Source organism: Delphinapterus leucas, chromosome 9 (genome assembly GCF_059928025.1).
Source record: "Delphinapterus leucas isolate spDelLeu-1000000601 "Yukka" chromosome 9, BTC_Dleu_Yukka2, whole genome shotgun sequence".
NCBI lineage: Eukaryota > Metazoa > Chordata > Mammalia > Artiodactyla > Monodontidae > Delphinapterus > Delphinapterus leucas.
Window position 1 is genome coordinate 95670851 of NC_143137.1, and position 14281 is coordinate 95685131.

The 14281-nt window shown below is 44.9% G+C and overlaps 1 protein-coding gene across 1 annotated transcript in view; it reads left to right on the top strand.

Annotated features, from left to right (window-relative positions):
- HECW1 (HECT, C2 and WW domain containing E3 ubiquitin protein ligase 1) overlaps nucleotides 1-14281 on the top strand; it is a 434660-nt gene that overhangs the window by 167969 nt on the left and 252410 nt on the right. The window contains exon 3 of the mRNA XM_089917097.1: nucleotides 13004-13328. Coding sequence (XP_089773223.1) covers nucleotides 13004-13328 — 325 coding nt within the window. The remainder of the gene's footprint in view (nucleotides 1-13003; nucleotides 13329-14281) is intronic.

Below are 14281 nucleotides of genomic sequence, written 5' to 3' on the forward strand. Positions count from 1 at the left end.
TGTCTTAAACAGCTAGCCCAGAGCTTTGCAAAGACTAGATACTCAGTGGATATTGTTAAACAGAATTGAATTATATACGATCAAAGCAAGGGCACAGTTGAGTCCTGGTATTCAAGTCCTTGTCAAAATGCCGCAATTACTTTTGTTTATTTCTGACACTTCGTAATCAGCAGATGGAAACGTTAATTATAGAGACTGCTTTTTACCATCTTCCAGATGGTTTTTGCATCCTGTAAAACAGAGGCTATGTGGAGTCGGTCTCCCTTTGCTGTGTGTGGCCAGTATTCTCTAGGGATAGTGCAGCCAAGAAGAGAGATGGTTCCGATCATAGGCAGAAGGAGCCATTCACCAAAATGGTTTGCAAGGCTTTCTAGTCACCAGTCCCAGCAAGGATCCTCCCCATGCCTCCCCCTGCCCTACAGGTAAACATGCCAATTGCTACCCAGATTTCGATGGGTATCCCAAGACAGAGAAGTATTTTCTGAGCTACATGAGGTAGTTACATTGGGTTTGGCTCTAAGCATCCTTCTTCAGTGTGTTGATAACATGTCCATTGAAACACATATAAAATAGAGTCACGAGAAAGCAGTGCTTGCAGTATTTTTCTTAAAAACCTAAATTGGGTAGGACTTAAAGTACGTGTCCTGGATCCTCTATATTATGTTTGGGCAGGCACCATTCTCCCTGTCAGGAAGACCCATCCTACTCCGGCCCTGCATTTGTGTTTCTTCTTGGCAACACTTACTTTGGCAGTTGGGGAGATAAGACTGCAGAGAATACCCTGGGCCGTTGTTAATTTTTCATACGAGTGTGACCTGGCTTTCCAGGGCAGATATAAGCCGTAGTTATACTCTGATTCATTTTCCAGTGTTTGACACGTTCATTTGTTGACTGAATGAATAAATAAATGAAGATTGTCTGGGAAATGCAGTCTTAGCAGTTTAATGCCACACTGACGTGTGGCTTTAACGACCTTGGAGTAATTTTAATGAAGAGTAAAATGCTGGCCTCTGATGGGTGGGTCATAATTAAGCTGCTGACATGGAGTGTGTCATCTTCCCAGGACTAGTGGGGATGAGACTGTTGCCTGCAAAGAACAAAGCTAACATCTTGGAAATGGATGCGTTTAAGACTCATTACCATGAGTCTTTCTTCCTCAGAACTAATGTTTACCATGTGGTGCTTTCTTCCTTAGAACTAAGGTTTCGTCTTGAACAGCCTTTCAGAAACCTGAATTACTTCATTTTTTTCATTTTCCTTTTAATTCCGCTGTCTCTTGGGTCTTTGCACAAAAGCTTAATGAGCAGTTTGAATGGTAACCCAGGCAGATGACAGATTCTCTGTCGCTGCCGCCCCACGAAGTGAGAGCTGTGCCGGCTGCTCCCACATCCCTGGAAGGATACAAAACTTTCATCTCTGATGTTTTCTGCCTGCAGGGGAAAATGGAAAATTAGAGATGTTATCTGAATAATTAATTCCAGCCTCAAATGAAAAAAAATTCTAAAATATCTAGACCATTGAGACTTCTGAGTTTCTATTTGTCCGGGTGTAGGAGGCTTGTCTTTTAAGTAATTGAAATGGCAGTGAGTGCCCTGGAATATATTACCATATCATTGAGACCCTCAACTTCTAGGCATCAGCTTCAGAGTGAAAACTGTCTTAGCCAGTTGATAATCATCTAGTTTGCCTTCTGGTGATGGCTATAGAGAGTCAAATTAACTTGTATTAAATTTTATGTAAACCCATACCATACTATTGAGCAAAGATTCCCCCAGGAACTGGTGGGACAGGCAGTGGCGTTTGTCATTCATTGTGGCAGCTGCATCTTTTCTGTATCACAGACAAGCTCAGGTGATGGTCCCAGACATCCAAGAGAAAGAGATGACTATGAGAAAATCATTCCTTTTCTCTAGTCTGTAAAACTGAAAATAGTCTCTAAAATCCCCAGCAGACTACAGCTCTTGCCCATGAGTTCAAAGGCTCCAAGCTGCCTCGATTCATTGTCCCTTCTCTTTAGTTCTGAAAAATCCAAAAGATTAATTGCCATGACAAAAAAGTCAGAAGGGACTTTCTGTGGAGGCTGTTCAAGAATTTCAGTAGCGAAAAAAAAAAAAAAAAGAATTTCAGTAGCGAGTGTGATGTGAGCATGTTTAAGAGGTAGTAGCTAAGTTTCTTTTCTCCGCTGGATTGATTTTCCTCCCAATCATTTCATCGTAAATTACTAAAGATACACCTAATTCCTTTTTAGTAGCGCCAGCTGTCTCTTATTTCCTTCTTCTTCCACAGATAACCCTTGATTTAAGCCATCTCTGCCGGTCCTCGTCTTATAGCCTGGGTGCTGAGTTGGTGCAGCCTGCAGTGGATAAGAGAATGAGTGACAGCTAGAATTGGAATTGAGTAATGTGGGCTACAAATATCACAGGAGTGGCCACAAGAATGACAAGGAAGGAACTTGGGAAGGAATGTATTATCCAGGATATGAACTGCCTTTTTCACTTCTCAAGGGAGGCAGAGGGAGGGACATGAAACAGAAATAAAGAGAGATCAGATGCATTTCATTTATATTGCCAAATGCTATTTACGTTTTACTCTTCACTTCTGCCCTAAGTTGTCTTGCAAAAGTGGTCTTAGGTATTGAATTTATATCAGGTCTGGATGTGTTCTTCCTGGGCATGCTGATAAGAGAAGCAAAGAGCTGCTGCTGGCTCAATTCCTCTGTGTCCTGATAACGGGTCTTTATGGTCCACGGTCCTAACGACTGGCACGTTTGTTAGAGCTGGAGTCCAAGATGGTGCCTTCCTTTGTCCTGATAGGTGATCTGAAAAAGGAAGTGCTGACAACCTCCCATACTCCTGCGGTGACAGCTGTGCAATATCCATCTACCCTCCCAGTAGCTGCCCCTAGTAGCTTGGCAGAAACTTCTACCAAGTTGCTCCTGAAGAAAGTTGTTCAGTAGCATTTTCACACCATTTGTGAAAGCACAATGTAGGTGAGCCCGCTACTACATCTTCTCCTATCGTCGGAAGGGCTCACTCTTCCCCAGAAGAAACGCCCATCTCCTTCCTTTGGCATACAGGGCCTTTAAATCAGTCTTGTCTCTACTCCAGCCTCATCCCTCCCACTGCTCCTGCCCCAAGCATCCTGCCTCCGACACACTGGTCTTCTTCCTGTCTCCTGAACACACGTGGATGGGCTTTATAACTCTCATGCCCTTGCATATATTCCTTCTGCCTAAAATATACCTTCTCCACTTCTCCCTAAAGTCTTAATTTCCTTCCTCATCAGACAAAATGAGTAGTTCTCTCCCTATCCTTTGTATCTTCCCAAACTTGTTGGTTTGTCACCTTATGCATCTTTCTTAGCACTAGATAGAAGCTAGCCCAAAGCCTCATCCCCAGTGTGGTACAGCTCACATTGTAAGTATTCATGTGTGTTTAACTTAACATACATATTAATTGGCTCTGGTCACCACTGGTGACATTACTTTGCTATATAACCAGGAAGGATAGCCTTTGTACTGAATTCTATGGCAAGATAAGGTTACAAATACAGTATGTTCCAGAAAGTTGGTCTAATTCACTCTGGATTGATGTGCTGGGCAAGCTTTGCAAATGAAGAGTGCAAAAATCCTGAAATGTACTTCTCCCAATTAGTTCTGAGAAGCAGAGTATTCTAGAGCACGTGCTACTAAGTGATGCAAAGTTTTCTGACAGTGAAATTAGGCACAAGTACCATTTGTCTTAGAATGCGCCGCACGGTACATGACAGTGCCGTACTCCAGGATGACTGCAACGGTGGTGAGATCCCAGTAGAAACAGGCCATGTGTGGTACCTCCAAGGTCTCCAAGACTGTGCCTTCACATTGCCCTTCATCTACACACCCTTTCAAGGACCCAGGTTGTATGTTGTTCCTTTACTTCTCCTCCTCTCACAATGAGACTTAGTGCCTATGTTGCAGATGGTACTGAGGGTTTAGACTTAAGGGACCATCTGACTGGTGCAGCTTCTCCCTCCACATGGACTTGACTTTCAGAGTTGCTTTAGCGCAAGCTCCCCCAGACACAGCAGGCTTCTTGCTCTCCTCCTTATTGCTGCAGGGTGATGCTTCTAAGGTGAGCAAATTGTTGTGTTTCCCAGATCAACTCTCTCCTGTGGCTTCCCATCCTCCAAGGGAGGAGGTCCTTTGTCTTGTGTGGTGTGGGAGACCCGCCTCCCACTCTTTCAGCTGTGCTGCCTGATTCTCTGGCAGGCAGCTGGGAGAAGCTCTGCTCAGTCCAGGAGCACACCATGCTTTTCTGTAAAGCTGTGCCTTTACACGCCGAGTTCCTTCTGCTTGGATTGGATCTCCCTCTGCCCTTGCCCAGCTGGCGACCTTCCTACCGCTCCTTCCAAATACTGCTTCGCTGTTCCGCCACCTGGGAAGTCCTTGCCAGCATCTGTCTCCCTCCCACGCAGGACCTTGCCGCCGCTCCCGTCACTGCCCTGGTCATTGTGTCATGGTGGACTGCCTAGATGTGCGCCTCCTGCACAGAACTCTTTGAGGAGAGGAGCACTGTTTAATTCATCTCTCCTCCATACTCAATACTGAGCACAGCGTCTAGTACATACTGATGACTCAATAAACATTTGCTCGTTGAACGGGATAAAGGAAGGGAGAAGAAAGCAAAGAGTTTACTGAAAAATCCACCCAACTCTGCTGGGTCCAACCTTCCAGGGGGCGGAAGAATTTAAAAGAAAGCATCTATATAGCACCCCGAACCTCCACAACAGATAGTCACTTACTTTTCAGTGTTAAGTCCAATATGTATGCAAACTTAGCCCCTCATTTGAAATCCTCCTGAAATGTCCTTCTTACAGCTGTATTCATTGCCTGGCCGCATTACCGATTAGCTGGCAAATCTGATCAGAATCATGAAAATAGGAGGGAAACACACGGTGCCTCATGTTCTCCACAAGCCCGATGTCCCTGCTGAGGGAGGCAGGCCATGGGCCTCGGGTTCCCTCGAGACTCTGCTGCTCACTTGCTGTGGTCGGTTCTGATGCTGCCTTTCTGGGGGCCTCTGCTTCTAGCGGGCAGGAGCAGGGCTGGGCAGGACCTCCCACGACTCGCTCTGGGAGTCTGCATGACTGTTTTTTGGGTTGGGTTTGGGAGACAGGACTGTCACCAAGCAGGCGCCCTGGGTATGGGAGAGACACCATCACCCCTGTGTCCTGTAACCCTGCTGAGTTCCGGGAGCGGAGCTGCTGGGGGTCGGGATGTTCCTCATGGCTGCCCAGTGCTGGATGCCAGGAGGAGGACACTGGTGACGTGCAGACGTTCTGCTCCCCTGCACTCCCACCAGGGGCCTCCCTAGTGGTCAGCAGGATCCCTGAGAGCTTGGGTGCCCTGACCTGGCCTGACCATCACTGTGGTTCTGGGAGATGAAAGTATTTCCTTTTCTCCTGCAAGTGTCAATAGGTAAAGAAGGAACTTTACCAACATCCATCAGGATGAGACCCTCTTGAGGAGGAAACAGACCTCTTTAACATTGAAAAGGGAAAGACAGGACCTTTTTCATATCTGGGTGTGCCCATTCATTCTCTGTCTGTCATCTGTCTGTCCGTCTGTCTGTCTGTCTGTCTGTCTCTCTCTCTCTCTCTCTCTCTCTCACACACACACACACACACACACACACACACACAGGAATACCACTTTCAAAGACCCTTCCTTTCGACGTAGAACAGAAGGAGGTGCTAGGGATCAGGGCTTTCTCCTAAAAAACATGGGAAGTCCCCCCTTCCTCCCACCTTCCTATCTCCCCTCACCTCCAGCCCCTGCCCACTGTTCCGGCTATACAAACTGCCCAGATTTTGACAAGTTGGTTCTTGAACACCTCCAAGCATAAACCTCCAGAGTGACCCAGAGTTTCACCAAGAAATTCCAGACTTCACCATAGCGGTGAAAGGCACACACCCAACAAAGCGTGGCAGGGCATCCCACTCACCCCTCTTAGGTGCTCTTAGGTGTGAGCAGAGAGAAGGCACCTGACCCACAAACACAAAGACTTTCCTCCCCGTAAGTGGGGCCCAAGGGAAGTGGGGTGGGGTTGAGCAACTCTAATAGACATACTGCGGGACTTCGTCCTCAGTGAGAAGGCTCTATGTGTTCCTAAAATAATGTGTTGACTGTCATTTTAACAAGTCCCATGTCTTTTAAATCCTGACTTCCTAGGCAGATATTCCCTGGCTTGGCTTGCTTTGCTTATTAAATTTTTCTCTGCCTAATGTTCCCTTTCAGCCGGCAATGTGTGGGATTCTGTTTCTCCTTCAAAGAAAAGGAGCCCACGCAATTTAGTTTATGTAACTCCGTGATACTCTTGTGCACAATGGCCAGCATAAAAGACAGAGTTTTCAACACATGGCTTTGAGGCTAAAAGCACAGTTTGGAGGCACAGTGTCAGGGACGGGTGCCCAGGAGCTGAAGAGTTGGACAGAGATGATGCTATCATAGCTGCCTCCCACTCTGCTCCTGAGACGTACACAGCCGTCTGGTGGGGTCAGGGTCACCTCAGCCCCTCACACCCACCTCTGTCCCACAGTCTCACTCACAACAGCAGAGATAGGAATGTACTCATGGGACTCAGATCTCAGGATGTGAGGTGGAGAAGGGGATCGACCAGGGGCGGTATTTCATCTTGTCCTCAACTCTCCCTTCTGACCAGTGTCATTCGGGAACCGGTAACTCGGGGGATTCTGGGCACCAAAGTCATGTGCTTGAGACAAAAAAGGCACTGAGATGGGTTCCTGAGGTCAGGGAACAGAGCGTCACATGGTGACCCCAAGACAGAGGAGGCGGGCACACTCCAGCCTGCATCCCACACACACCCACTCATTCATTCATTCACTGAACATTCACTGCATCCTTGCCCTGCACTACTTTAGCTGGAAATGCAGACCTAAAAGAACTAGGCAGGGACCACGCTGTCTTGGCACCTGCGTCTTAGTGGAGGAACACTGATGAGAAGTAGGTTAACAAGACAGTTGCAGAGAGAACATGTCCATCAGGCTCTGGTTTACTTGCACTGTCAATGAAAATAACCAATAAACATCTATAATAGGAATAGAAAAGAGGTTTTCTTGAGCCAGACTGAGGACCATAGCCCGGAAGACAGCCTCCCAGATAACTCTGAGGAACTGCTCCGGAGAAGCATGGTTTTCAGCACAGTTTGTCTCGTCAGAACAAAGAACATCAAACAAGTCAGGGTTTAAAAAAAAAAACAGATCGGCACGTACACAGCGCATCAGTAAGGACTCGGCCCCTGAAAAGGGAGTCTTATCATGGAAGGAGGACCAGCACTGGCGTGCAGGAAGGGAGGCATTCAATCCTTATTTTTAACGTGGACGTTCCTTACTTCTGGTCAATGTGCCTTTTTCCTTAATAATTAAAGCAGGTGTACGATGTGTGTTTGACAGGCCACACACGGGCTGTTCTAGTTGGCATAAAGTTCAAGTTAGCTCGTGTACAAGCCAGAATGACCTCCCCGCACCTCAATATGTGCAAATTTATTTTATCAGCGTCAAGGCCAGAGAGGGAGATTCAGGATTGAGAACAGAGTTGAGAGCAGAAGGTTTGGGGCATCAGCGGTGCAATAAGCCAAGGGGACTTTTGAATATGATCAGAGGCAACAGTATCTGAACCCATTCGTTCAGCCCCTACTAAACTCTCTTTGTATTATGACCCCAGCTTTTGTCAAAGATTGTCCAGGCAATCAGCCGCTACATTTGTGATTTTAGAAAAAGATACTCTTTTAAGATATTGTTCACCACATCATGTAGTGTCCCCTACGTAAAGTTAAAAATGAAGCATCTTATTGAGACCTTGGAGGGAGGAAAAAATTCCGATATTCTGATCGTGAGAATTACATTTTCCTTTATCTTTTTGGCTGCCAAGAACCTCAGAGGAGAATCTGAGTCTCAATTATTGCAACTTTATCTTCCCGTGTTTTAATTTGGAGAGTGCGCTTACAAGTGGTCCAAGTGCCCGCTTATAATCACACAGAATGGCTCAAATCCCTATTTCCTGCTGCAAGAGGTGTGACCTTGGGAATGTTTATTAACCACCTGAGCTGGGTTTCTCACCAACATGGGGAGATTGATAATTGATAGGGTTTTAATGAGATAATGTACCAAGTTCCTTACATAGAGTAAATGCTCCTAATATTACCCTCTTTCTTATTGCTACTTCCCGATTTTTGTCTGGTTTATATTTCTCTATTTCCTTGTACATTTCTTTTGTTGTAAATTTTCTCAAATCCACTGTAGAAAGAGATAAGTTATATAATTCTTTTAAGTTCCATTACCCCCCTTTTGGCATAACAAGATCTGAGTGTAGGATAAGAAAGCTTCGGGCAGCTACTTGCTCAAAATAAAATCTGTCCGTGAACTCAAATAACTCTTATGCTCTTTCTCCAGCTAAATAATGCCAGTTTCTATAACCTCGTCTTGTATACTTTAATGAAGTTTCCTTCAGGGCCTATGTTCTCCACTCACGGTTTTTGATTTCTGAGTGTAGAGGCAATTTTTAAGAATCACTGTCTGTCTTCTAGATATGCCTTTTGTCCACTTTCTTTTCATTTCTGAGACAGCACTCAGTCACAGCTTTATATTCCAAAACAGAAAAGCTATTAATGACTCTGTCAGTTAGAAATTGACACAGCCGAATCTTTTGTCACCCTATGTTCCTCAAATTAACAAAAAAAAAAAAAAAAAAAAAAAAAAAAAAAGGATATACATAGCAACTTGTTCCTTCCCTAGAAGTGATGGGTTTTTTTGCTTTTAAGATTCTGTCTCCTTCTGGAAGGTTTTGTCTTTGCTAATATGCTATAATGCATATTAAACAGATTAAACACGCAGGCCTATTCCAAGATTTAAAAAATAATCAAAGAACATATCACTTAATTCAAAACATTTCCACAATTACAAGTTATTTAAGTCAGAAAGCAAAACAAGTAAACAAAACATCATTGTTGGATCCTCAGAGACAAATAGGAAACAAACCAGCACATGGAATCTCACTTCCTCCTGAGCAGAGCACAATGTGATCAGATTGTTTCCAGCGGCTCACACATTGGCTCACTCACTGGACCTACTTTTTCAAGGGTCAATTAAAATCTATGCCCAGCATAGCCCATAACTAGGTGCCCTTGATTACAACCAATAATTAGAAAATTATAATGTTACTGAAACTGTTACCAATATTCTTGTGGTTTTCTTACCCATGTCTATTACCTATCACCAATGTAAGAGAAGATAAAGGATATTTGAATTACTTGATGGGATGGAGGAAAAACTGGGAAAACTTTAGTGATACAGTTAACTTCCTCACCATCCATCAAGTGGGAGAGCCTGGAGAAAGAAGGGAGATGTCTGTCAGACAAGATTTGCCTGAGAGATGAAGAAGAATTGTGAGGTTGTAAAACATTGGAATCACTGTCTAGGAAGAGAGTGGTCTTTTGTCCAGGGCTATTTAAAAACAGGACAGATGCTCATCTATCTTCTACAGTTCAGATGTGAAGGGAGAATGATTAAATTGCTTCTTCCAGCTGGATGAGTCTATAGTGCAAACTAAACACGTGTGAAGACCTGGGGGAAACATGGCCACAAACGAACCACGCATTGGGAACCAACTATCCACCTGCTGCATTCCAGAAACAACTATTGTGAGCCTTTGACAATAACACCTGTTTAGGACATGGCAGCTTAAAGTTTGATGTTAGCCTTCTTCCTAGGTAACTTTTTGTCCATTTTTTTCACCTCTGCGTTATCTACTACTAACTTATCACATCGTTCTGTATCTTATCTATTTGTATTAGTCATCTTAAGCCCTTTCTGGAACAAGAAGGGACATAATTGAATCAAATAAATTCTATGAATTAAAGTTTTTAGCGCTTTTCTCTGTGTGTGCCAGATGTCATGCAGTTCCAGCAGGAAACACTGGCCTCAGGGTCTTCATGGTTTAGGGCAGAACACAGACAGGTCAACTAGCAATAATGCAATGAGAATCCTTGCAGGGCAATGGGATTCCTGTGGGATAATGGAGCACAAAGCCCCACTCTCTTGGCAATGGGAAAGGATGTAAGGAGAGGTTATAGCAGAGCTGGTGCTGGAGCATAACCTCAAAGCAGAATATAAATCCTGCCTGCAAGTATGAGTGGGGAGGATGTGGGCAAAGCTGGGGTGGGGTGAGGGGAGCACAGTCTTCAAGAAGGAGCAGCATTGAGGCTGCCCTTCCAATACCAGGCAAATATCATTATTCCAGTCTAGTAAATTATTGACAAATGTCTTCCCTGACTCATGTTTCCTTCTGTGCTTTTGTTCCCACCATGTGGACAGTGTTCACTGGTGTAATTTGACAGTGTCTGGTTTCCACGGAATTCTAATAATAATACCACCGCAGAAGTGTCTTCAACAAAAGAAAAGCACTCTGTAGTCTTTTTTGAGGCCCTGACTGACACGACATGGATAAAAATCTCTCAGCCTCAACATGAATGCAAAAATATCCCACTCAGGTAGTAACCTGACAAATAAAAGGAGGTTTATTTACCCAAAAAGCAAAAGGAAGATTTATCAAAAAATTGGTAGATAGGACACCTTTCCAAACATGCCAGCCTGTTCAATGTTTGCAGCTTCAGTTTTGTAAGAGGAAACCTGGAGGGTCATGACTAGGAATGATTTGTAGGTTTGCTGTTGAATGACTTCAAGTGTGAGTCTCTGGGGACAACCTGAGGGGACCCTTGGCCATTGCGGGAGCCTGGCTGACTGCCCGGGACCTCTGTTTCAGTAGTATTGAATATTTTAGTAGTAGATTTCTATTTACTGAGCACTCACTATAGTAAGAGCTTGGCTTGCATTATCTCATTAAATTCTGACAGCAACCCCTTTACAGATGAGGAAATAGAGAACTAGAGAGATCAAGTAAGTTGTCCAGGGATACACAGCTTGGAAACTGGGAGGTGCTGCTCCAGATTTGCCCATAGTTTGGTCTAACTCATAAGATATACTTGATTATCTCATTTAACCCCAAGTAGTCATTTTTAATCTCCATGATAATACTGTAAGATACTATTAGTGCACATAAAGTACGTGTAAACCGAAGAAAGGTTATGCTCTAGCAACAGCCCTCCTTGTTTTGGAGGTTTCACAAAGGTCTCTGAACAAAGCACCCTGGAGGTTGATGAGGTTACTGGGATCCTCTTGGAGCTGGCCTGAAAAGGCAGGGTGCCTGTCAGGTGGCTGGGCTGTCCATGTTTCCTGGGCTCAGGGCTGTGCCTGTCTTCCTGAGAGGTGGACTGGTTTCCAGGAAACACTGCGGTCCATCTATTTTCATACTGTTGCAGTGACTAGCATTTTTTTTTTTTTGCTTAAAACATAGGACATATGGTACCAATAGTGTGATGAGATGCTTTCTGAAGTCTGGCTTTTCCACCAATAGTAATTCCATGGTAACCACCAGTGGGGCTAGAAAAATTCCTAACAAAAGACTCAGATAATGAATGAATAGGCCCGCCATATGGCCATTAAGGCCCAAGACTCCAAATACCAACGCCGTGCTTAATCAGGTTAACAGACTCTTTACAAATGCCCTGGTCTTGGAAGATGGAAAAAGTATAGGCCTAAATTACTGCTAAATAGACTTATATAATCTGAAGAGTAGACTGGTGCTGGGGTCTGGTCCTTGTGGCTGGTAAACAAAAAGTCAATAACTTGCATTTGATTGATGTGTATAATAAGTTACAGTCTCTGGGACCTAAACTGCATGATTAGACACATTTTAAGACCTTAATCTTCTCTTCTTGAAAACAAAAGTTTTATTGTTGTACAGCAGCATGTACTTTTATAGCCAGGAGCCCCCAAAATGTACATTTAAATCCCAATTGTAGTATACTTTGATGAAGTCAAAATCACCCTTGCTTGTTTCACAAAAGAATCCCTTGTTCTAGGGCTTCCCTGGTGGCGCAGTGGTTGAGAGTCCGCCCGCCGATGCAGGGGACACGGGTTCGTGCCCCGGTCTGGGAAGGTCCCACATGCCGCCGAGCGGCTGGGCCCGTGAGCCATGGCCACTGAGCCTGCGCGTCCAGAGCCTGTGCTCCGCAACGGGAGAGGCCACAACAATGAGAGGCCTGTGTACCGCAAAAAAAAGAATCCCTTGTTCTAATTCCATAGGATGCCCCTTTCCCCATGTTTTCAAAGCTATCTGCCTCCAAAACAATCGGGTCATCGGTCTGCATCAGCTCAGCTAGTTTTAAGTGCTCCATGTTGTAAACAATAAAAAACATGCGTTTTTTTCCTCCACGGATGCAATGTTTTCTACAATAACATTGGCTCTGAGGGAGACATGGTCCTCTGAGATTGGGTTTTAGTGAAAACGGTGGTGTCTGAATATTACTAGGATATCTGAGATCCTTATAGGAGTTTCAGGTGGTCCAGAGACATTCTATAGAGTGAAAAAGCTGTAAATGGAGAAAAAGTGACTGCCTCACCCAGCAGGGACCGCCTCTAATTCTGAGCTGTGTGTAGGGTCTTGAATGCTGCAGGGATCACTAAAATGTGCAATGATAATAACCATCATTTACCCTAAAGAAGGGTAAAATTGGATCCAATTGAATTTATGCCGGAGAACTCAAGAGATGGCACTTCGTTTGGGGGCAGTCACACCTCCAGGGCCATTCTGCAGACATTCCTGGCCTTCTGGTACTAAGCAGGCTAGAGGAGGCTGAGACCCCAGCAGAGCACAAATGCACGGCCCCTTGGTGGGTGTGCATTTAGTTCTTGCCTTCCCGGCATGAACCAGAGCTACAGCATTGGCCCCGAGGAAGATGCTCTATGTCTGTTTCAGATCTTCCTAAAAGGGCTGCTCTGTCCCAGCTGGCTTCCCCCAGCACATCCTCCCTTCCCTGTGAAAACAGTGACTGACGGTGTAGACGGCATCTCCCGCCCCTGCTGACTGTCTGTTTACCCCCGACAGAATCTGTACCAGAACAGGTTCTTAGGCCTGGCCGCCATGGCATCTCCATCCAGAAACTCCCAGAACCGACGCCGGTGCAAGGAGCCCCTCCGCCACAGCTACAACCCGGGCCAGTTCCACAGCATGGCCATTAGGACTGGCCCCCATGGCGCTGTCACCATCCCCCGCTCCACCAGCGACACCGACCTGGTCACCTCAGACAGCCGCTCCACACTCATGGTCAGCAGCTCCTACTACGACATAGGGCACTCGCAGGACCTGGTGATCCACTGGGACATAAAGGAGGAAGTGGACGCTGGGGACTGGATTGGCATGTACCTCATCGGTGAGTAGAACAGCACTTAGTGCCACGGAAATAATGGTCTTAGCAGTGTGGTTTGGGCATCCAACAAGTACATTAATTCATGATTCACTTTTACGGATGCCTTACTATTTCAGCAAACTCGATCATTTCATTAAAACGCACAATTCACAATCAAATGTGTTATACACAAAATTCTAACACACAGAGGACCGCACATGAGGCTTCACCTGCCAGCTCTATTCAATGGAAAAGAGTCAAGAGACAGCAGGACGAGGTGTGGCTGAACACAAATGTCATTACCATTTGCAACTATAGAAGCTCTTCTGCCTATGAGTAAGTTAATATGAGAAGCTTGTTTTCAAATCCATGTGTCTGTAAGACCAAAGCAGCACCGTATACGCAACCAAGGTATGCACATGTATATGGGGTAATTTCACTTAGTTTTCAACATAGACCTCTTTTCACCTGCTCTTTCAAGATTCTTACTGCTTTGTATTCCAGAAACATAATGGGTGATACAGACAGTGAGAGCAGGCACACCACAGGCTAAGGAACAGTTGCACTGGCTGAAAGGAGAGTGACTGGAGAAAATAAATCTCACAAATTTGAAATTATGAAGAGAAATTGGCATGAAAATGTATTTCACCTATTTTACATGGTGGAATCAGATGTGGTGAAAATTGACACATTCACGCTGGTAAATCCACAAGTGAAGGTTGTAATTGTTGGTGGGGTGAGGGGACGGTTCAAGTTCAACAGAGGCCAGGCCTTCTGCGTTCAGTCTGTACAATGAAACGTTTGCACATTCAGACACACAAATGCTAGATTTAGCATCATTGACTATCAAAGACACCAAAGGATTGTTATGAGTATTTTGCAACCCGGATCATCTTTATGATAAAATTCGGGGGCTCTTATCTGACTAACTAGCTGTCAGGGAAATTTTTTGGGGTCTTTTGAAGGTTTTGCAATCA